The 21,213-nt window shown below is 42.4% G+C and overlaps 3 protein-coding genes across 8 annotated transcripts in view; 1 reads left to right on the top strand and 2 right to left on the bottom strand.

The window, feature by feature from the left end:
- Positions 1–758: 758 nt before the first annotated feature.
- Positions 759–6,951, bottom strand: krcp (kelch repeat-containing protein). 2 transcript variants are annotated; one of them, XM_018684963.2, is made up of 13 exons: positions 6,709–6,951; positions 6,220–6,381; positions 5,976–6,057; positions 5,582–5,641; positions 5,179–5,410; positions 4,756–4,854; positions 3,801–3,932; positions 3,504–3,691; positions 3,198–3,394; positions 2,977–3,071; positions 2,738–2,792; positions 2,348–2,445; positions 759–1,656 (listed from the first exon to the last, which is right to left on the bottom strand). In XM_018684963.2, exons 1-13 carry the CDS (start codon positions 6,768–6,770, stop codon positions 1,412–1,414), a joined length of 1,707 nt encoding a protein of 568 aa, XP_018540479.1. In that variant the 5' UTR covers positions 6,771–6,951; the 3' UTR covers positions 759–1,411. The 2 variants fall into 2 exon arrangements, with proteins under 2 accessions (XP_018540479.1, XP_018540478.1); XM_018684962.2 differs by having other exon boundaries at positions 3,801–3,935; positions 6,709–6,949.
- A 4,355-nt stretch (positions 6,952–11,306) lies between these two features.
- cct7 (chaperonin containing TCP1, subunit 7 (eta)) lies at positions 11,307–16,227 on the top strand. The gene is made up of 12 exons (XM_018684898.2): positions 11,307–11,390; positions 12,626–12,709; positions 12,795–12,864; positions 12,956–13,062; positions 13,208–13,386; positions 13,529–13,700; positions 13,837–14,001; positions 14,111–14,299; positions 14,619–14,716; positions 14,808–14,940; positions 15,098–15,304; positions 15,447–16,227. Exons 1-12 carry the CDS (start codon positions 11,385–11,387, stop codon positions 15,675–15,677), a joined length of 1,641 nt encoding a protein of 546 aa, XP_018540414.1. The 5' UTR covers positions 11,307–11,384; the 3' UTR covers positions 15,678–16,227.
- Positions 16,228–16,324: 97 nt separating this feature from the next.
- The window catches only part of hspa12b (heat shock protein 12B), a 20,301-nt gene continuing 15,412 nt past the window's right edge, over positions 16,325–21,213 (bottom strand). For all 5 annotated transcript variants that reach the window (XM_018684896.2, XM_051075586.1, XM_051075584.1 and 2 more), the window contains 5 exons: positions 19,887–19,991; positions 19,544–19,802; positions 19,284–19,387; positions 18,230–18,420; positions 16,325–18,154 (listed from right to left, as the gene is read on the bottom strand). In XM_018684896.2, coding sequence (XP_018540412.1) covers positions 17,672–18,154; positions 18,230–18,420; positions 19,284–19,387; positions 19,544–19,802; positions 19,887–19,991 — 1,142 coding nt within the window. In that variant the 3' untranslated portion in view covers positions 16,325–17,671. The remainder of the gene's footprint in view (positions 18,155–18,229; positions 18,421–19,283; positions 19,388–19,543; positions 19,803–19,886; positions 19,992–21,213) is intronic.

Here is a 21,213-nt window from a genome sequence, read left to right as displayed (position 1 = left end):
CACCAGAGGAAATGCCACGTCTGTGAAAACGTTATCAACTCATCTTGCAGGTCTGTTTTCTAGAAAGACACAAAAGTGGTAGAAAACAAAGGCGGCCTCTCTTGTTCTTTGACTCAAAGATTCAAGCCTTTTTCAGTTTTATTTGCATTCACTATAAACACAGAAACATTGCATGTGCTGCAGTTGCACAGATTATCACCTCCAAGGTATCCAGTATATTACCCCCAGATTACCAGAAGTAAAAGTGTCCTCAGTGACAGGCCTGAGAGCAAGGACGTCGTACAAAATATGAATTTACTGACTTGTGTGAGCCTCCTGGTACCATGAGGCGGTCTGTGCTATATAATCCAATGAAAATATTAAAGTTAAAAAGCGGGCCACATTCATGACACCCTTATCAGCTACTCAGTGGAAACAAAGATAATCCCTCTCCAGCTCCACTAATCTTTTATTAAAATGTCTCCATTTAGCTCTGGCTCTTTGAAGATAACATCAGTTACTCTGCTAGTCTGACATTAGCTCATGTTAGTGTTGACTTACTGAGCCAACAGGGATATTATTAACTGGTCTTTCTGTTCAAAGTGTCAAACCTCATTTAATTTACATCGGTTTGGCATCACTGAGTGTACCTTCCAGTAGTACATCAGACTGAAGAAGTGGGTTAATTATTCTGCAAATGGAGAAGGTGGTAAACTGAGTCTGAGTACGTTTAACCTTGTCTGCCTTTTTGAGCACATTCTGCATCAAAGAAACTGTGCTGAAATTCTAATGTTTATTGAGTAAAGACAGAAGCCAAGTGCAAAACTGAAGAGCACAGAAACATGAATAGAGATTTTTCAACTAAATCACATTCAACACATGAAAGATAATAAAATACAGTTGCATTTGCAGCTCTTTGTAGGCAACATATTCCAAATGATCAGGGCTAGTCAAAGCCTCTATCAAAATAAAAATATACTATTTACCTGAGGAAGAACTTGAGAATCTTTAAACTATGTACATAAAAACTGAAGTAAAATCATTGTTGACTTAATCTGAAACGTTTTATGTTCGAAATGAACATCATTGTTCCACAAAAAGAAAAAAGTTTGTCTTTAAAGTTTGTTTAAAAAACACAGGTCTCTTAATCCTGTTTTGCACTACATGGGAAGTATTTGGAAATGTTTATATTTAAATATCGTGATTGAGCTCTGTATTCAAAAAAATGCCCAAAATGTACCTACAGATGCACTAAATGCACATTTTCCAACACTATAAGTGTAAAAACCCAAAAACTGAAAGAGGAAAGGCATCATTCAACAAAAGAAAAAAGACAAACTATAGGAATATAAATAATAAAGGGCAATGTGGGGGTGTTGGAATAGCTTCACATCCAGTCAGGGAGTGAGGATTCACCTCTGACTCACTCTCTTTAAATAGCACCGAGCAGTTCCTCCACAGCGACAGTCGTCAGGTCGGAGTAGAAGTTGCCCTCATTGTCTCCGCCTCCAAACACCAGCAGAGTTCTGCTGACGGAGCCCGGGTCCATGTCCACGTCTTCGTCTTCATCCTCGTCTGAGAAATGGAGGCGACCAGCTGTATCCATGGTGATGAGGGAGTGCCCCGCCCTGGGCACAGAGAGCTGAGGGAGGGTCACCTCTGTCCAGCTGTTGGTGTCTGAACCAAGGAAACAAGCACAAAGTCATCCTTTCATTAATTTACAATTCATCATGTAACAAGTGCAATAACTGTTTGTTCTGTGGTAATTATAGTTTACATACCACTTTGTATAATATTTACACATATACTGCATATGGCTGTGATAGTGATGCACATTAGCAAAGTGTACACAGTGTAAGGACCAGTGGTTAAAGGAACAATTCAGCAAGTTAATACCACTCTCTCATAGCTGTCTGTTAAATATGAAACTAGCTTACTAGCTGTGCAACTAGCTTAGCTTAGCATAAACACTACAAAGAGAGGACAATATCTCTTTGCAAAGGTAAGAAAACAGCCTACCAGCACCTCTGAAGCTTACTTAAGTAATTGCAAAGATACACATGAAGTCAGTATTAGCTCATGCTTGTTGTTGGGGTCAAATCAGATTGAGATAAGTTGACTGACTCAACCAGTGAAGAATATTCCACCTCCTCACCCTGAAAAGCTCTTTGGTTGCTGTGGCTGTATGTTTAACCAGGGCATCGTTTACATCAAATATTTTCTGATTGTACAAATCAGCCACTGTATATAAATGTGATACTATAATTTTCAGAAATTACTGTAACGAGAACCAGACAACAAAAGGGCTTTGAGCTGTCTTCTTTGGATGCGCATGTGTGTGTGTGTGTAACAATGAGCTGCCTCTCACCTATATCAAAGACGAAGGTGTCACTGAGAGCGTTGTTTCCATTGTAACCTCCGTGGATCAGAAACTTTGTGTCTGACAGCACAGCGCTGCCATGCCAGCTGGAACACACACACACTTATTATATTAACTATATTAATTATATTACAAAAAGGTGCTGCAACTAAGACTTGGTATGGTTTGAGACTACAGCAGATTTAACACCTGGATTTTAGTACTGATACAAAACTGTACGCAATACCATATTCAGATTTTTTGTATTTGGAAATTCAAGACCTATCTGATTGGTTACTCTCTGTTCTTGTTAACTGGTGACATTGAGCACATTATGAGGTTCAATACACAGTCCTAGCTGCACCGACATGTACAGTATTTGTGTGTTTAGTTGTGTACCTTCGAGGAGAAGGAGCTTTTCCGGTTGTTTTCACAGCAGAAAACTCCATCAGACCTACAACACACAGAGGCATGTTCAAATTGAATTATGCCCACATTCATATGTTTTAACACTTGTGTCCAGATGTATGTGCCTTATGAGTGTGTACATGCAGACAGATATACAGTATATATGCCTGAAACTAGGAGTCTCCTTTGTAAACCACTGGTGTGTGTGTGTGTGTGTGTGTGTGTCTTACCAAGGTCCAACATGTACATGTCATTGTAGCACACAGGAGTGTCCCAACCACCGAATACATAGATCTTCCTCTCCTGCATCACACACGCAGAGTGACTGAGGGAAACAGATAAAGAGGGAGTTAAAGAGCTGGAGAAAATGACGTGTTTAAAATGTGTATTTGTGTGGTTGAGAGAGAGACTGCCAGACAGACAGGCTGAGATGCCATTTGGATCATCTTACCCTGAGCGGGGGGAGGGTTTGTCGCCTGTCACAATGGGCTCGTACCAGATGGAGAGGTGGGGATCGAAGATGTACAGTGAGTCACTGCAGCCGTCGGGCTCCGGGTTTGGACGAGGGAACACCCCTCCCAGTACGAAGAGCTCACCCCGAAACATGCTGCAGCTGTGGTAGGCCAGAGGGGGAACCTTACCTTGAGCCTGAGGGAGATAAGAGGAGAGGAGGAGGACATGAAGAAAGAGAAGATGAAGTAAAAGATGTCCTGACAGGCTGTTGTGTTGTGAGTTAAACGAGGACCAACACACTCACCTCCACCATGGTCCACTTCCAGCTCTGTGTGTCCAGGATGTGAACGTCGTTGAACCATTTCTTGTTTTTAGAGCCTCCGAACACGAAGATCCGCTTCGAGTCGGGGTCGTAGACGGCTGTGTGGCCAATCCTGGCCTCAGGGGTCGGACCCTCCGCCAAAGTCTCCGCAGCCACCCAGGACGTGTCCTCTGTGGGGACAGAGAACACTGACTGTGACGAGGACCCACAGGAAAATAACAATCTCCTTTAACAGGACTCCTGATGAAACTGGTTTTGCAGAGTTGTTGTATGACTGACCTGTGCAGAGCTTCCACATGGGATCTTTGCAGAACTGCATCCTGGCTCCCTGTCCTCCAATCAGAATCGCTGTCTGAGCATCGATTGGACACAGAGTCTGACCCCAGCGACCTGACGGGCTGACCAGCAGGGCTGCTGGGAAACCAAAGATTTGACATTTCAAATCTTGAATGTGTCACATAAACCTTCAGGTCTCAAATAAAGTTTCAAAATTCACTGATTCTGCCCACTGATGCTTTTTATTTCCAGACTTAACACACACCAGTCGAATGATGCAGTGTCACATCATCGACTGACAGCCATAACAGAGCCCAGACATGGCACACAGAGAGAGATTGATCAAGGTACAGAGGCTGGGATTTGTTGGTTTGAGGAGTGAATGTGGTTAAAATAGCTTCTTTAATGGAGGGTTGACGTGTGTTGATGCTGGGAAATATCAGTGAATGTTGACCTTCAGAGAGGAAAAAACATGGGTGGTTGCATCCTGGCACCCATATCTTAGAGTTGGCATGGAAGTGGATTGTTCCCTTTGGGCAGAGCTAAGCTAAGCTATCCATCTCCAGGCCCAAGCTTCATATATGATGAAAACAGATATGAGGGAAGTATTAGGCTCCTCATCTAACTGTCGACATCAAGGCAAATAAACACATTTTCCTAAATATTAAAACTATTCCTTTAATGCTAACCTGTTAGCTGTAACCTACAAATACCTGGATGGGCCACAGACTGTGTGTGAGTCACACATCCAAGTTCATGTTACATTCCTGCACTGAACACTTCTCACTGCCAGAGAAAGACAAGCAGAAAACATCACTCTGTGAAGTCAGGTAGGCGATGTGCATCAACGTACCAACTGAGGGACTAGAAAAGCGAATAAATACGACAAAAGGTAAAGATAAAATAAATAATAAAGAAAACAACCAAAATGGTATGCAATGTGTATGCACAAACTCACTGCTCTGCGTGGGAGTCTTGGCCTGCCTACTCTTTGTCCTGGCTGCACTCTGAGGAGGCGTTCTTCCCACAATCCCCTGCGCCTCTCCTGCTCCATTAGCTGTAGAGAGATTTGATAGAAGAAACCGCACACAAAGCGATGATTTACTCCTCCACGCTGAGCCACAGGAGTTTCTTTAGTACCAATTATCATTAGCAATACTATTCTGGCTTACACACACACACACTAACATAAAAACTGTGTTGAGCTTTACTATCTCTAGCAAATACACACACAGATGTTAGGAGATCCTTTGGGTCAAATTCCATCCATATAAATAATTTACTTTATCTATAAATAAACACTATTTTTTACTGAATTAAAAACAGCAATCGAAAAGTCCAACTACAGCATCACTGTATTATAACAGACAGTGTCCCTCACCTGCTCCCTTCATCTTTGTTGCATCTCCTCCACTGCTGAACAGCTTCTGTCCCCCTTTGGTTTGCCCTCTGGCTTTTCGTACAGGTGTGGTCTTCTCCATGGTGCCATTTGGACAAACGTTCTCCTCCTCCGCTCTCTTCGGTGCCTTGTTCTCGTCGCTGTCTTCCTCTCCCATCCGTCCTCTTTTCCTCTTGCCATTAAACTCTCGGGCCACGAGTGGAGCCGTGGTGTCCTGGGACAGCACAGTGTTCATTTAACAAATACTTGGCGTGTTTGAAATATGTTAAAAATTGGGCATTGTGGGAAACGTAGGATAACACTAAAGTAAATGAGGCTGGCTTGAAAGAAAGTGGGTTTATGAAAACAACAAGTGAATACACTATCACCTATTCAACATGATTACCTTTGGTGTGTATTCCTTCACAGCCAGGATGAGCTCTGGTTCTGACCAATCTGCTTTTGTCTGAGAAATAAAATATACAATATATATATGTTAGCCTGTGATTCTGAAAGTAGACATTTTGGCATTTATTTTTTATGAATAACAAAGACAACAGATTAATTTAGCATAACTAAATATTGTTTTTTCCTCCCATTGTTGCTTCAGTGACAGACAACAAAAGATTTACTGAATTGTGTACAGTGTTATATTTCATTATTCATTTCATTATTATTTTATATTAAATGTCTGATGGCTTGGTTATTAGCTGGGATGACACAGTAACCATATCTGGTTGTTTGTGTCTTCCAAGTGTTCCCCTTAAGTCCTGAAGCTGGGGGGGGGGGTTGATATTTACCAGGCTTCCTCCCTCCAGGGCAATGTTCAGCGTGACGCTGTCTGTCCATGTCTCCTCCTCCCACTGCTCCCATGACAGGCACCTGGAGATCAGGTACAGTATTCAGTGAAAGGTTGAAATGTAAATGAACTGAGCAGCACCTTGAAAGAGCATGGCACACTCAATATTTACTGAAGAAATTCAGTGTTAATGTCTCACTCAGGGAATTAACAGCGTTTTCAAGTCTCTCTTCTCTGAGACCTACCTATTGTAAGGAGTCAGTTTGCCTATGGTTATGGGTATCCGGTCAGCATCGCTGAGCTCGGCATTGACGCAGATCCTCTCTCCCCACGGCCCGCTGCTGAACAGCACCACCTGGCGGACAGTCGACGGAACTGCAACACGCACCCTGCACGAGCCGTCGGCACTGATACGGGGGGGAAAAAAACGGAATATTATTCTCTTACTATCCAGAAAAATTACGCTAGATGTGGAACAGTATTTCTTGGTATATATTTCACAATAATAGAGAAGCTAACCGACGTATCCTCCTCTATAAACACGGCTAATTTAAAGAGGCGCCAATGAGGAGCAACAAATAATGGTTTATGACATAGGCTGGTGACCACTACTTACAAATACTATACTTAACACAACTTGAGCTGCGGTTCAAATAGGCTACATGGAGACTTGAATACATCATATGTCGAGGTGAGCAACCAGCTAACGTTAAAGCCGTCAGCGGTTATATTACCTTAGTAGCTTTTGAGGCGGACCGTCTACTCCGAAAATCGCATAAACTCCGAAATCATCCATCTTTGCGTTTCCCTCCTGCAAAGGCGATTCCTGTCAAAACTTCTTCTGTATCCCACTTTTCTCCGACTCTACTTTAAATATGAAAACAACGATATCACTTCTGTCTTGCTCTGTTCAACATCTCCCGCCACCGCTATGTGTACAGTTTCTAAACTCCGCGCGAGTTCTGGGTAACAGATTATGTGCGCATGTTTTACTGTTGAGAGTATCTTTCACGGGTGGAGTCTGCACGGTGGAATACACAGACAGCAAACGAGAGCTCCGCCCGTACGGTATAACTTAACACTTATATCGAAGACAATGTAGGGTGCAACTCAAGCTATAAGCCAATCAGAATCCTGCATTCAGCGACCCTGCGATACGTAACAAAAGCTGCGTTCAAGAACACTTTTATCCGGTGATATAAATGTATACCTTACATTGTTCTGTAGATTGAAAGTAAATAAGAGCTTTATAAATACACCTGCGGTAGTATAGAGAACTAAAGCCAACAAATGAGACACTCAAATGGCAGTATCATTGAAATGTGATATGTTTCAGATAGTCTCTTACTTTTCAGGCGGACTACATTATGTATATATGTCATACATACATAACCAAGACCACTATCTTGTGTATGTATAGTACTGAAAGAAGAATAAAATCCTAGAGGCATACAGTACGTGACCAGACAGCCTGCAACATATGCATCTGGGTTATGACATTTTCATGCAAATCTACATCAATCATGCTAATGCTTGTGAAAACAGCCTTATTATCAACCAACCTTCAACCAAGCAGCAAACCCAGCTGCTCTCAGCACATCACTCACCCTGCACACCGACAGGTTTGTAACAGCTACTTTACATCAATGAACAAATACAGTCATTAGGAAATATGGTTTACTGTTTTACTTTAAACTGTGACAGGAAAATACATGTTACCAAAAATAATAATATTTTTTGTGGGAAACTGTGAAATTTGAGCAGATTTAATAGTGACAGTAGATCTTTTTATCCAATCACTGCTGCCCTTATTTTTCATTCTCTAATTTTTTTTTTAAATCTCTCTCTCCAGCTTTGGCACTTCCCCTGCAGTATGAGTGAATCAGCTACAAACTCTTCAACCTCAGCTTCAGGGTATTTCTGGAAAGAGTGCCACCCTTACAATGATAAATCAGGACCTTCAGCAGGCCTCCTCATCCTCTTCACCACTGACCTCTTTGAATTACTTCTCGGCGCCCCTTCAAACCTTTGGCTTGTCTGTCACATCCTCAGGAAAAAGTACATATTTACACATTGGTGTAATGTAATGTATTAGTATATGTAATTTTCTGGTTGTTACAGCTCTGTTTATCATTTATTAAATTTAAAGGTCAAAGGTCTCTGGCATCCTGCCTGCAGACTTCTTCCCACTCCACCTTGCCCTCACCCAGCTTTCCTTCTTCCTGGTTTTGCCTCTGCTCTTTATCAATCACTTCCTGTGGGAAAGTGAGTCTGCGTTGGCCGTGGTGACCATCCTGACTTCCATGGTGGTCGTTATGAAGCCACTGCTCCTCTGTCTGGTGTGTGTGGAGAGGTACATGGCGGTGGTACGACCCATTGACTATCTACGGTAAAACCACACATGAAGTTCATGCAGAAAACAAGGCCTATTTTCTATTCATTGTAGCTGTGAATCTCGTTCATGTCATGTGACTCTCTCCTCTCTGTTCCCTCCTCCTTCCCTCTCCTCCAGGTACAAAGCAGGTTGGTACAGATGGGGATGTCTGGGAGTCTTGTGGTGCATTTATATCCCGATGGCTTTAAGTACTATCTATGAGCGTTCCTCCTCCACAGTCTCTATGGTGTTCCTCCCTGTTCTAATCATAGGCACCTTCTGCAGCATGTCTGTTCTCAAAACACTGAGGAAGCCTCCACCAGGGGACAGACAGATGGCTGAGAGGGAGAAGAAAGAGAGAGAGAAAAGAAAGACTCACAAAAATGGGAGACATGTAGTGAGTGTGGAGAGGGAAGAGCAAGAGCGGAGCAGCAAGAAGGAAGAAAAGGTGAAAGGAGTGGGGAGAAACAAGCTGAGAGGAAAAGCAGAGACAAATTCCATGAAGAGGAAGGCCTTCGCCATCATCGTCGTCATCCAGGCTGTCCTCACACTCAACTACCTCCCCATGATCATCTGCCTGTTTCTGGAGGGACGAGTTCCAGCTCGCGTCTTCAAGTGTCAGTATCTGGCATTGGGTTTGGCTGCTGCAGTCAGCTGTACTTATCTGCAGCCTCTGCTCTACCTGCACAAGCTGGGCAGGCTGCCCTTTATGAAATCACAAAACACCTAAGATACTGTGCTGTTGTTACCCCGGTCTTTTTCTGACTGCAGCGTGGATACTTTGAACACATTTCTTCAGTGTTTTGTTTAATGGCTGAAGGCAGAAGGAGTGAAAAGCTGATGGATGATAGGTTCAGTGCTTATCAGCTGATTTTAGTAATTAGATTAACAGCAGATCTGACAAAAATTGACTATGATATGTTTCAATTTTGTTCCTATCTTTTACTGAAATATGTTAAAGTAAGTAAGTGTGTGACAACATAAGGTATGACGTGTTAATCAATGGAGACATTATACAGTCCCAATATTGTATCTTCAGAAAAAGTCTATGGTCATTTTTAACAGACAGAAACATTTTCATTTATTTAGGAAGCAGGACTGGTAAAATGTCAAAATACAGAGCAGTGATCATTCTCTACTCTCCACTATGTAAATAGTTGTGTTTTTATTACTTGATTATTTATTCATTCATTTATATAAACTACTGCTCAAAAGTTTGGGATCACCTGCAATCACTTGTTTTCCAAAGAAAAACACATTTTCATGCAATTCACAAACAGTTTTATCCATTTCATAAACAATTAAAATGAATCAGATAATTTTTAAAGAATGATCTACGTTTTTGCACACAGGCCTATTATCAGCAAACTGTCAGTCCTCTGCATCAATCTCCTGGTGTGACTGCTAATCCAAGTTAATCATTTTATAAGGCCGTTGAAAGCCGTTGTACAAAAAAAGGGAGCATGACATTCTTTAGGTTAGTTTAGTATCTGAAGCATCAGCAGTTGTCTGTTTGTTTGTTTGTTTACAGGCTCAAAATGGCCAGAAAGATAGAACTCTCTTTAGAGACCCATCAGTCTATTGTTGTGCTTAGAAAGGAAGGCTATTCAATGTGAGAAATTGCGAGGAAACGTAAAATCTCTTACTATGCTGTAAACTACTCCCTTCAAAGAGCAGCACAAACTGGCTCTAACAAGGACAGAGGGAGTGGGAGGCCCAAAAATAGATGGATGCTCCAAAACACACCTCCAGAATGTGTCAGCAATATTTAAAGAATAAGCAGTCAGCCAGAATTCTGACTGTAACAGAGTGGCCAGCACAGTCTCCGGATCTGAACCCTATTGAGCTGTTGTGGGAGCAGCTTGACCGTATGGTACAGAGGAAGACTCCATCAAGCCAATCCAGCTTGTGGGAGATGCTCCAGGAAACATGGGGTGAAATCTCATCAGATTACCTTGAAAAATTGACAGCTAGAATGCCTAAGGTCTGCCAGACTGTAATTGCTGCAAAAGTTGTTGTGTTTTTTGATGAAGGCAAATTTGAAGAACACATTCATCATTTCCATTAAAAGCATTATTTCTAAGTCTGACAATGTCAGCATGTCCTGTTCATTTGCTACATTTCCTATTGTTCATGTGTGTTTCCATGGAAAACAAGAAAATTTCTAAGTGATCCCGAACTTTTGGGAGGTAGTGTATGTTTTCTGTGAGTAGCACATTTCAACATGCATGTTAAACTGATGAAATAACTGTAGCTCCAGTTTGCCTTGATTGCAATTATATGGTATAAACATTATCGAGAAGGCAAACACATAACACACAGTGGCAGCACTCTGAATCCAGCCTTGTGCTCTTGATGCAGGGAAAACAATACACTACAACAAAGAACACTGAATCAGACACACAGTACAGCTGGTTCATTGTAATTTTAAGAAATGCAAATTTAGTATGAATGCACTCTGCTGTGTGTTTAGTTTCCATCACACTATGCAAAGACACAGACTGCATATTATGTTACATGAACTCATGTGCATGTGCAATTTTCCATACAGTACTGTGTTACTAATAACTTTACTGTGTTAAAAAAAAAAACACTGTGTGCTGTGTGTGTGGATCCCTGAAATGTTTGGTATTAAATGAGTGGTTGAGATATAAGACAAATATTATTATACATAAACTATGGAAAATAAATAAAAATAAGAAAATCGACATTTTGAAAAAAGTAAAAATGCCATTCTGACATAGATTTTTAATTAGAAATAAAATGTCTATAACAGAATAAAACACTATTAAATACTGCTAAATAATTCAAGTAATAATAATAATTAATTACATGTTTATATAATATTGAGTCATTTGGTTACTCAAGAGAAGCTTGTTTATCAGTAGGTCTCTGTTATATTTCATGACAGAGAAAATTCAAAGCGTTGACTAAAACCTAGCAGCATATTCTTGAACGCACCCCCAGCCACTCTAGCTGTCGAAAAGCATTGTGGGATGGGGAGCCGGTTGAAAGCTTCTCGAAGGAACTGCAAAGATGATGGTGAGTGAGTTAGCATTCATGCTCCAAACTCAGACTTACAATCCATGACCATCCTGCAGTTTGTCTGCTAGCATTTGCATCGGGACTATTCTCAGTTCAGCTGAATATCTGTTGGCAGACTTATGACGCAGTTATTTTGTGAAAATGGTTTTTTAGAAATATTTAATTGTTAGCCAGACCGTGTTAGCATCGTAGGATAACCGGGTATCAATGGGCGTATATGATGCTAACGGGGATGTTAGCTAACATGTCAGCAGTTACTGAGTATAAGAGAAACTATCCTCTACTTGTTACTGTCTGAACTACTGTTATAGTGAGAGTTTATTGTATTTTGAAGTCGCAAGTTTGGATAGCGTCTGTCATTGCATCGGTGTAGTAGTAGGTAGCGAGTTAGCTGTAGTATGACAGGACTCTTTGTATGAATGGTTGCATTTGAAACACTCGTGTTTTACTGCTGAAGAACTGTGTTGAACATCTCATTAAATTTGTTGTTATGGTTGTTTTAGCGTCTTTACTTGGTCTCGAGATTGAGCATCTTCTGGTTGATGCCTGAGATGATGCAGAGTTACAGACAAAGGCCTTGATAACACAAACGTTAATAAGCTGTGTCGCTGTCATTAACTGAGATCTGTCAGCCAGTTATATGAAATTAGTGATGAATAGTAGTGTAAGGCTTTGTGAAGGAGCTGTGGCATATAGTCTGTTACAGTGAGCAGTATTATTAGCAGACTGTAAACAGACAACAGTTGACAGTGGGTAACAAAAGCATCACACCCTACAGCTACACTACCAGCCCCAGCATGTATATCTATTACCATTTAGGGTCAACCTGTGATATGACTGAAATGAATATCATGACAATATTAAACTGTGTTTAAACAACAATATGGCAAAAACATGCGCAATGTTATATATATAAAGTTTAGCTACAATTACACAGCTATATTGTTAGTTCTTAATTACACTTAATTACTATGCAAACAGCAGTAATTTTTGCTATTGACACTGCAGCTAAACTTCAGTCATAGTGAAGCTTCACACTGATGCCACTGCTATTCTGTCCTGTCTGATGTTCATGAAGAAGTAATCTGTTATTCTATTTTTCAAAAATAAACTGTAAAACAGTTAAACTTATTTGATTTCTTCAACCTTTCTCTCTTTCATTTTTCTCTCCCTCTTTTTTCCTATCAACCCCACCCTTCCTCTCTCTTCCTTTATCCATTTCTCCCCTCCAGCCCACACCAGTTATCCTGCTGAAGGAGGGGACGGACACGTCTCAGGGCATTCCCCAGCTCATCAGCAACATCAATGCGTGCCAGGTCAGAAAAGTAGCTGTTTGTGGCATGTGTTTAGCTCTCTAGGAGTATATTTGTCTAAATGTGCCTGTTTTTTTTTTTTCCTCAGGTGATTGCTGAGGCTGTCAGGACCACCCTGGGGCCCAGAGGGATGGACAAACTGATGGTGGATGGCAGAGGTGGGGATAGAGGGTTTAACAATTAATGGATTACAGGACTCACTTCTCTAGAGCTCCATCATAACAAATGTTTGAATGTTGTGTTGTGCAGGAAAGGCCACAATCTCTAATGATGGAGCCACCATCCTGAAACTACTGGATGTGGTTCACCCCGCAGCCAAGACCCTGGTGGACATCGCCCGCTCTCAGGATGCTGAGGTGAGAAGTGTGGTGTGTGTGTGTGTGTGTGTGTGTGTGTGTGTGTGTGTGTGTGTGTGTGTGTAGAGGTAGGAGGTTCTTTGTTGATTAAGGGAGAGGAAATTTCAAACTGACGCCATCGTTATTTTCTCTGTACTATCCTCAGGTTGGGGATGGCACCACCTCTGTCACCCTCCTGGCTGCTGAGTTCCTGAAGCAGTTGAAGCCGTACGTGGAGGAGGGTCTCCACCCGCAGACCATCATCAGAGCGTTTCGCACCGCCACCAACCTGGCCGTTAACAAGATCAAGGAGATCGCTGTCCCTGTGAAGAAAGACGATAAGCAGTGAGTGCTCAGTCTCACTCAGTTTATTTATATGGCAGTCATGTAGTATTTGAAGATTACTGTTCTATGAGCTGGACACCAATATTGGATCCTTAAAAACTGGTCAAGTTGTATATTTTTAACTGTATTTTGTTTCTCGCAGGGAGCAGAGGCAGTTGTTGGAGAAGTGTGCTGCCACAGCCCTGAACTCCAAGCTAATTGCTGGTCAGAAGGAGTTCTTCTCCAAGATGGTGGTGGATGCTGTCATGTCTCTGGATGAGCTGCTGTCTCTCAAGATGATTGGCATCAAGAAGGTTCAGGGAGGAGCCCTTGAGGTTGGTATCTTAAATTCAGCACTACGTATGATTCCTGATGAGAAAATTAAACAGGCTTAAGGAAGAACAATCTCCCTGTTTGCTTTTGTTATTCCAAATTCCTCCTCCTCAAATTTTCTCTTCTCCATCTTTAAAGGATTCCCAGTTGATCTCTGGGGTTGCGTTCAAGAAGACCTTCTCCTATGCTGGCTTTGAGATGCAGCCTAAACGCTACGAGAATCCAAAGATCGCTTTGCTCAATGTGGAGCTGGAGCTGAAAGCTGAGAAGGATAACGCTGAGGTCCGCGTGAAATCTGTGGAGGTATGAAGACTGCAACACCGGACACAACGCAGAATGTCAAACAACTGCCCGAACGGTTGTATGTTATTATTAATCTCACCCTATCCTGTTTTGTCTCTTATTTCTGCAGGACTACCAGGCCATTGTGGACGCAGAGTGGAACATCCTGTACAACAAACTGGAGAAGATCTATCAGTCAGGTGCCAAGGTGGTTTTGTCAAAGTTGCCAATCGGTGATGTGGCCACTCAGTACTTCGCTGACAGAGACCTGTTCTGTGCTGGCAGAGTGCAGGAGGAGGACCTGAGGAGGACCATGATGGTAGGACTCGCACAGAAATACATTATAGGGATTACATGTATACAACATACCCAGCATTGTGCCAGGACAACAAAAATCCAAAGCAGATACTATGCTTTTTGTTGTTAGTCCATTGATTATTGATCCTTTTTGGGTTTGTTTTTAACAGGCATCTAAATGAAGAATCATTTAACATGATAAATACTTTCTTTGATCATGTGCATGAATACATAGTTCAGAATTCTGTTATTGTGCTTGAAAAAAGGATGTAGATATCTTTTTGATGTTGACGTTAACAGTAGATTAATTCTTGACTGGCCATGTGTAATATGACCTCCAGGCCTGCGGTGGCTCCATTCAGACCTCAGTGGGAGCTCTGACAGACGATGTCCTGGGACAGTGTGAACTCTTTGAGGAGGTCCAGGTCGGAGGAGAGAGGTAAGAGGGAGAAATTAAATTTTGCGCCTGTTAAGTAAACCATGAATCACTACACACCCACAGCTCACACCCATCATGTCTGTGCCTGCAGGTATAACTTCTTTAAAGGCTGCCCGAAGGCGAAGACGTGCACCATCATCCTGAGGGGCGGAGCAGAACAGTTCACAGAGGAGACGGAGCGATCGCTGCATGATGCCATCATGATCGTACGCAGAGCCATCAAGGTCAGTGGACACGTGGAGTGTAGATGAAATCATTCTGACTGACTTCTTTATCAATTTTTTTATTTGGATGAACCAAATTGGTTGGTCACTTTAATTTGTCGGACCTTCTATCCTCCCTGAGAGCAACAACCTGACTGTATTTAACCATTGCTTCCAGAATGACTCTGTTGTAGCGGGTGGCGGAGCCATTGAGATGGAGCTGTCAAAGTACCTGCGGGATTATTCCAGGACCATCCCTGGAAAACAGCAGCTATTGATCGGAGCGTACGCCAAGGCCCTGGAGATCATCCCCAGACAGCTGTGTGACAACGCCGGCTTCGATGCCACAAACATCTTGAACAAACTGCGCGCCAAACACGCACAGGTAGGACATGAAAACACACACTTACCTGATCCTGTACAACACTTACAGTAAAGCACTTGGTATAAAGGCTCTTTTATGGCCTTCTATTTTAGAAGTGTGCCTTCAGGTCTTTGTATGCTTCATCTTTCTTGTCTCCCTGCAGGGCGGTATGTGGTACGGCGTGGACATCAACAATGAGGACATTGCAGACAACTTCACCAGCTGTGTCTGGGAGCCATCCATCGTGCGGATCAACGCTCTGACGGCAGCGTCAGAGGCCGCCTGCCTCATCCTGTCGGTCGACGAGACGATCAAGAACCCCCGCAGCTCTGTGGACGGACCTCCAGGTGGCGCCGGCAGGGGCAGAGGCCGCGGGAGACCCCATGCTCACTAAGAGAAAGCAGGAACAAAACCCCCATTTTAAACTGGCATTAAAATCTAAATGTAGATAGAAGATTGTGTCTTCAGCACTGGTCAAGTTACATTTAAACAAAGACGTAGACAAAGATGGTGTTGAATGTGTCTTGATATGTTTGACCTGAATTTAGATTTTAATTCTAGATAAAATGAGGTGTTGTAACCAGTCATAGACACATTGCAAATGGCAGGTGTAGTCAAACAAACAAGGGGAGAAAGAGAAGTTCATCAAGCAATTTCAAGATGGATTCTTTGGACTTTAAACATGGCTGACAGTTCTTGTGTTGTCTTTCTTTTTCACCAGTAGTGTTTTTCTTACTGAAGCTTTGACCTGCTAAAGTCTGTTTAACATTTCATGCACTGTATTGCTCTCCCTGTGGCCATTTTACTGAGAAATTAATTTGAAATACAAGAAGAATGAGATCAATCCCCTTAGGTTTTGTAATACACACTCCTGTCCCCTTCACACGCTGTGTGACACTATTTATTGGACCATTATCAATAAATTCACAGCTGAACTCAAACAATGTTGACTGTTCTGTATCGATACTAATGGCTGGTGGACTGTAGATGTGTGATGAAGTGATCGATCAATGTTCAAGGAAAAAATAATGGTGTTTAAAATATAGCACAGAAACAAGTGTATTTATTTGTGTGTATTTGAAAAATGTACGGCCATGTATCATAGAATTAGGTTTAGGATGAGGCTTTGTTGTTTTAACCCTCTGCAACCTGCACAGCTTGAAAAACAATGAACCAGAGATCAGGTCAAAACAAACCAGATTCAGTGCGTTGAACATGAGACAGTGGTCCTTAGGGTTTTTTGTTACTTTATGCATAAACATAGATATAGTTTATCACAGCATACACATTACAAAAAGGTCATTTACTGACTTTGGTGTGGCAGGGTGATGTCTTCAGGTGGAAAAATGCAACACCTCCACCCATCTAGATTTTCTTTCCACAGGAACTCACTTTAAAGCTACACTAATCAATGATTGTATATTATGAATCAAATTATTGTGTTTAATGTGAAAGGTGTCACTCATATTGATGAACCAAATTTACAGTTTCCTCCTGAATGCTGGAACTTCTAGACATGAATGTGGATGAAATATAAAATTTTGTAAGTGACACATTCAAATTATATAATGCCACAGTCCTTCTTACTACGTGACTCTTGGGTGTGTTTTGATTTACCCCGAGTTTTTATATTCCAAGATGCTTCAGTCTTTTCACCACTAGGCGGTGCACAATCACAACAACATTGGAGAAACAAAGCTGCAGTCCAGGAAGTAAGGTCAACGTCTGATATATGAATGTTGAAATAGGATTTAAATAAGGTATCGTTAATTATATGAGGGAAAAAGCAACAGTCTTAACATTTAGTGCTGAACATACATGAGTGAATCTCACTCTAGGTAGTTTTCTGCATTAGGTAGAGACTCTCCAGGTAACTGTTCTGTGTCCACTTAAGTTGAAATACTTCTCAGACAGGTTGAAGAACTCAATTGTACCTGTTTGGCTCACTGCACTTTTAATTTTAGATTTATATCTAAAGAGTTATATTCATCCTTCAGCTCGCCTTTGGCTTCACACAATATCTTCTAAGCAGGAAGTGCCAATGACAGCATTTATATGGTGTGACATGACAAACTCTCCACCTGAACCCAGAAGGCTGACTAATTTATTTCTTCTTTTCCGTGCTGAGAGGGCACCCTACTGTTCAGTTAAATATCATTTTTTCTAGAGCTTGTTTGTCTTGTATGATCTTTTTCTGCTCTGATGATTAAATGTAAAGTCTAAATGTCTCTATTATGAGGTGTGAGTTTCTTCTTCGAATGCAAAGCTCCTGTCCCTCCCAAAATATTTTGGGCCCACTCCCAAAGTACCGCTTTTTCTAAAATTATTGTTCTTTGAAATCAGTTATTTCTGTGTTTTTAATTCCTTGTTTCCACTTCCTTCTCCTCCTCAGTTAGACAGGAAGTCTATGGAAGCCCGGACGGAGTGGTTAGACATGACATCAATGGCTGTGACTTTGATCTCTGTGTCTCCAAACTGCATGGTCGCTCTGATCTCCCTCCTCTCCGGGCCTCCTCCTCCTCCTCCTCCTGCTCCTCCCACTGCCCCCGGTAGCGGTACCGGTTCCGGTAGATCTAAAGTTATCGTTCCACATTTCCTGACACCAGGGTCGGAGATGTATGTGACATCGTCTGTCGTGCTGCAGTAGATGTTGATGATGATTTTCCGTTGGCCCAGGCGGGCAGGTGTGTAGCTTCGCCTCACGACCTCGCCCAGAGCCACCGACTGGTCGACAGAGACGAAACGGTCGAGGATGTCGGTGCACCACTCGCGGCCATCTTTGATAAGGAGTTTATCTCGAGGGTGGCGCCCCTCCACAAACCGGTTCAACACGCCAACGCCATAGGTCAAGGGGCATCGACGCACTCTGACCTGTGACACAGAGAGGTCATTAGATCATGTATTAAAGAACTGCTCCCACACTAACAGACACTACAGAGCCCTCACCACAGTGGGATCCAGCCCGAAGAGCACAGCACCCTTCAATATGGTCAGACCAACGTCATGGGGGATGATGATGCGGCACGTCCGCCCCATTGCTTTCTGGACTGCTTTCTGCAGCATGGGCGACTCTGCAAAACCTCCAACCAGGAAGAGGAAACGTACACCGCGCACCTCTGGCTTCGCCATCAGCTCCTCTGTCCAAGGAAAATGGAAGGAGGAAGATCTTTAAAATGAGCTCATTGGATTTTCTGTGTGTTCATGTGAAAAGACAAGAAGGAGCTAGAGTAGTGGTACAAAAAGTCTAAACTAGGTCTCTGGATGCTTCTTAGGGGAATGTCGATTCCTACTTCATTTCTATCAGCTACGTTTCATATTTTTTCAATTTAAAACCCCTTTTTTGCCTCTTACTCTTTGTCCTATGTTTAGTCACTGAAGCCCAGCAAGGCTAAATGCTAGAAAACCAGGCCCCGGTTTTGAATGTACCACTGGAATGTGACTGATTTAAAACAGACACTCTCAATTTTTCTGCCTTCTGTCTTAACAAGGCTGGAAAAAACAATGAGGTCACCATCCTGATACTGAGGAAGCCATTAAGCCCTAAAATTTGTTTTGTTTTTCTTGTTTGCAAGTAAACAAGACTGTGTAATTAAAGTAGCTCACAAGTAGCTCGCTTAATGGACATTTCTAGCAACTTGTCATGCTGTGAGGTTGGACTGCGTGTGGAGAGTCAAAACAAACCCAGTTCCTATCTCTGTAACTGAAAGCTGCACTAATCAAACTTTTCATTTTAACAATGGCTCAAACAATTGTGTGTGTAATGTGAAAGGAATCACTCCCAGTGATGAATCCACAGAGTTATCATCCAACTGTGCAATTCCCCTCAGCTCCACAGAGCGTTCTAGCTTCTTTTAGCCCGTTGTTTTGATTTTCTGACCCACTACCTTTATTGTTTTGGACTCACTCTCACTGCTCTCTAGGTGGTGATTAATGCAGCTTTACATCTGATGAACTTGTCTGTACAGATTCATTCATTCGTTTGTTTTCGTGCACTTCTCACCAATGTGTTTGACAATATTGACAATGGTTGGCTGGAAGAGCTCGTTCATGGCTTCCTGTGTCAGTCGCAGCATCCCCTGGGACGACCACTTCACTATGTTCATACTGACACACACACAGAGAGAGGGAGTGTGTGAGACAGATGCACAACATCATTCCATTGTTTAAACTGTTATCAGATTGCTCACACACTCACCTGTCATCCACCTCACACACACACACACACACACACATAAACACACTGCTGCAGCCCACACTCACTTGCTCCTCCTCAGGGCGGCCTCCACACTCTGCCCTCTGTGTCTCTTGTAGTAATCGATGAAAGAGAAGGGCAGGGAGATGTTGAGGGCGTTGGCCCTGCCTGGCGCCGCCGTCCGCTTCCTCGCCTCGAATGCAATAGTGAGGTCCACCCAGGCGGCCGGACGCTTGGCCTTGAAGCTCTGGATGAAGTCGTCACCAAAGATTTGGCAAAGCATGGCTTCAAAGGCCAGGTCTACACCAACTGCCCCGTATGGGCCGCCTGGGAGGGAAAGTAAAGCCTTGGAAACTTCTGGCTGTAAATGTAGTTATTTTTGTGTCTTAGAGGATTATAGAGAAAATGTACCTGAGGCCTTATAGAGCTCTTTAAGTGTTCCCTGGGGCTGTTCAATCTGATGGACAGTAAGGTCAACTGTTCCTCCTCCGCAGTCTGCCACAATGTACTTGTCACCTACACACAGAGTGCACAAATACACACAATTTAATGTGGTTCATGTGTCCTGGCAATGTTGTGTATTTTCATAAAATCTTGATAAAGCTTATCAGTTTGAATCCAGGGCCAGGAAATATCTTACATACAATACAGTAAGAACATGATGCTTCTTCTCGATTTGTAGGAGGAAATTGTGGAGGATAACGCATCTTCATTTTTGTGGAATGTCTCCTGTGTGTGTGTGTGTGTGTGTGTGTTTCCCGTGAAACTCTTCAACAGACAGACTCTCAAACATAAACAACCTTCGGGCATCTGTGATTGCTGTGCGATACGATCAGCAGTAAGGGCTGGTTTCACCCTGGTTTAGCAGACCACACCCTGAATGTAAAAGGCAGAATGTGAGTGAGAAAGAAAAAGAGAGAAGGCAAGAAATAAATGAACACAAATAATAAAAAATACAGGGATGAGAGAAGAAAGAGGAAGTGGAGGAGGATAAAACAAGGTTTCTACACCTTTGGTTTATTTACAGTGCACAGGCAGAATCCCATGGGCTGGGTCTTTCCTTTGTGTGTGTGCGTGTGTGTCAGTGTGGACAGGAAAAGGAGGAGAAAGGGTGAGCAGGGACACGTGGCTCCTCAGATTTTTGTCATGGCTCAACAGAAAGGAAAGGCTGTGTGTAAAACCAGCAAACTGGAGGAGTGTGATCGTCCCTAGTTAGGATTTTATCATCTCTGGGAGCAAACTCTGCGGTTGTGAACAACAGCTGCGTCCGGTAGTGTAGAAACTGGCTTAATAAAAGTCTCTTCTTGAAATATTATGACTCAATTCTCAAAATAAAATAGCTTTAAAACATTTTGACTTCCTGAAAATTATTACAATCTTAATTTAATCTATCTACTCGCTTTTTCCAGAGTAGCAGCTGAATAATTTGCAGTAACTGGCTATTTAACAAAAGTGTGGTTTGCTTTTTTAATATACCACTTCAAACAGGTCCTGCAAACAGTGCAGATATTGTAGATGAGAGGTCACAGTGGCTGTGAATGAACACAGTGAATGGAGGAGAAAGAGGAGATGATACATAGGAAGGAAAAGTAATAATCTGAGGAGGGTCAGTAGAAATGTGAAAGTAGGTGTGTCTGCTTCTCATAGTCAGTCGCTCAGGTTAAAGGTCAAAATCATCAATATCTCCGATGTGTGGGGTCTCTCTCTCTCTCACACACACACAAACACACACACACAC

Source organism: Lates calcarifer, linkage group LG14 (assembly GCF_001640805.2).
Source record: "Lates calcarifer isolate ASB-BC8 linkage group LG14, TLL_Latcal_v3, whole genome shotgun sequence".
NCBI classification, from domain to species: Eukaryota; Metazoa; Chordata; class Actinopteri; family Centropomidae; genus Lates; species Lates calcarifer.
This window is presented reverse-complemented; position numbering and strand designations above follow the sequence as displayed.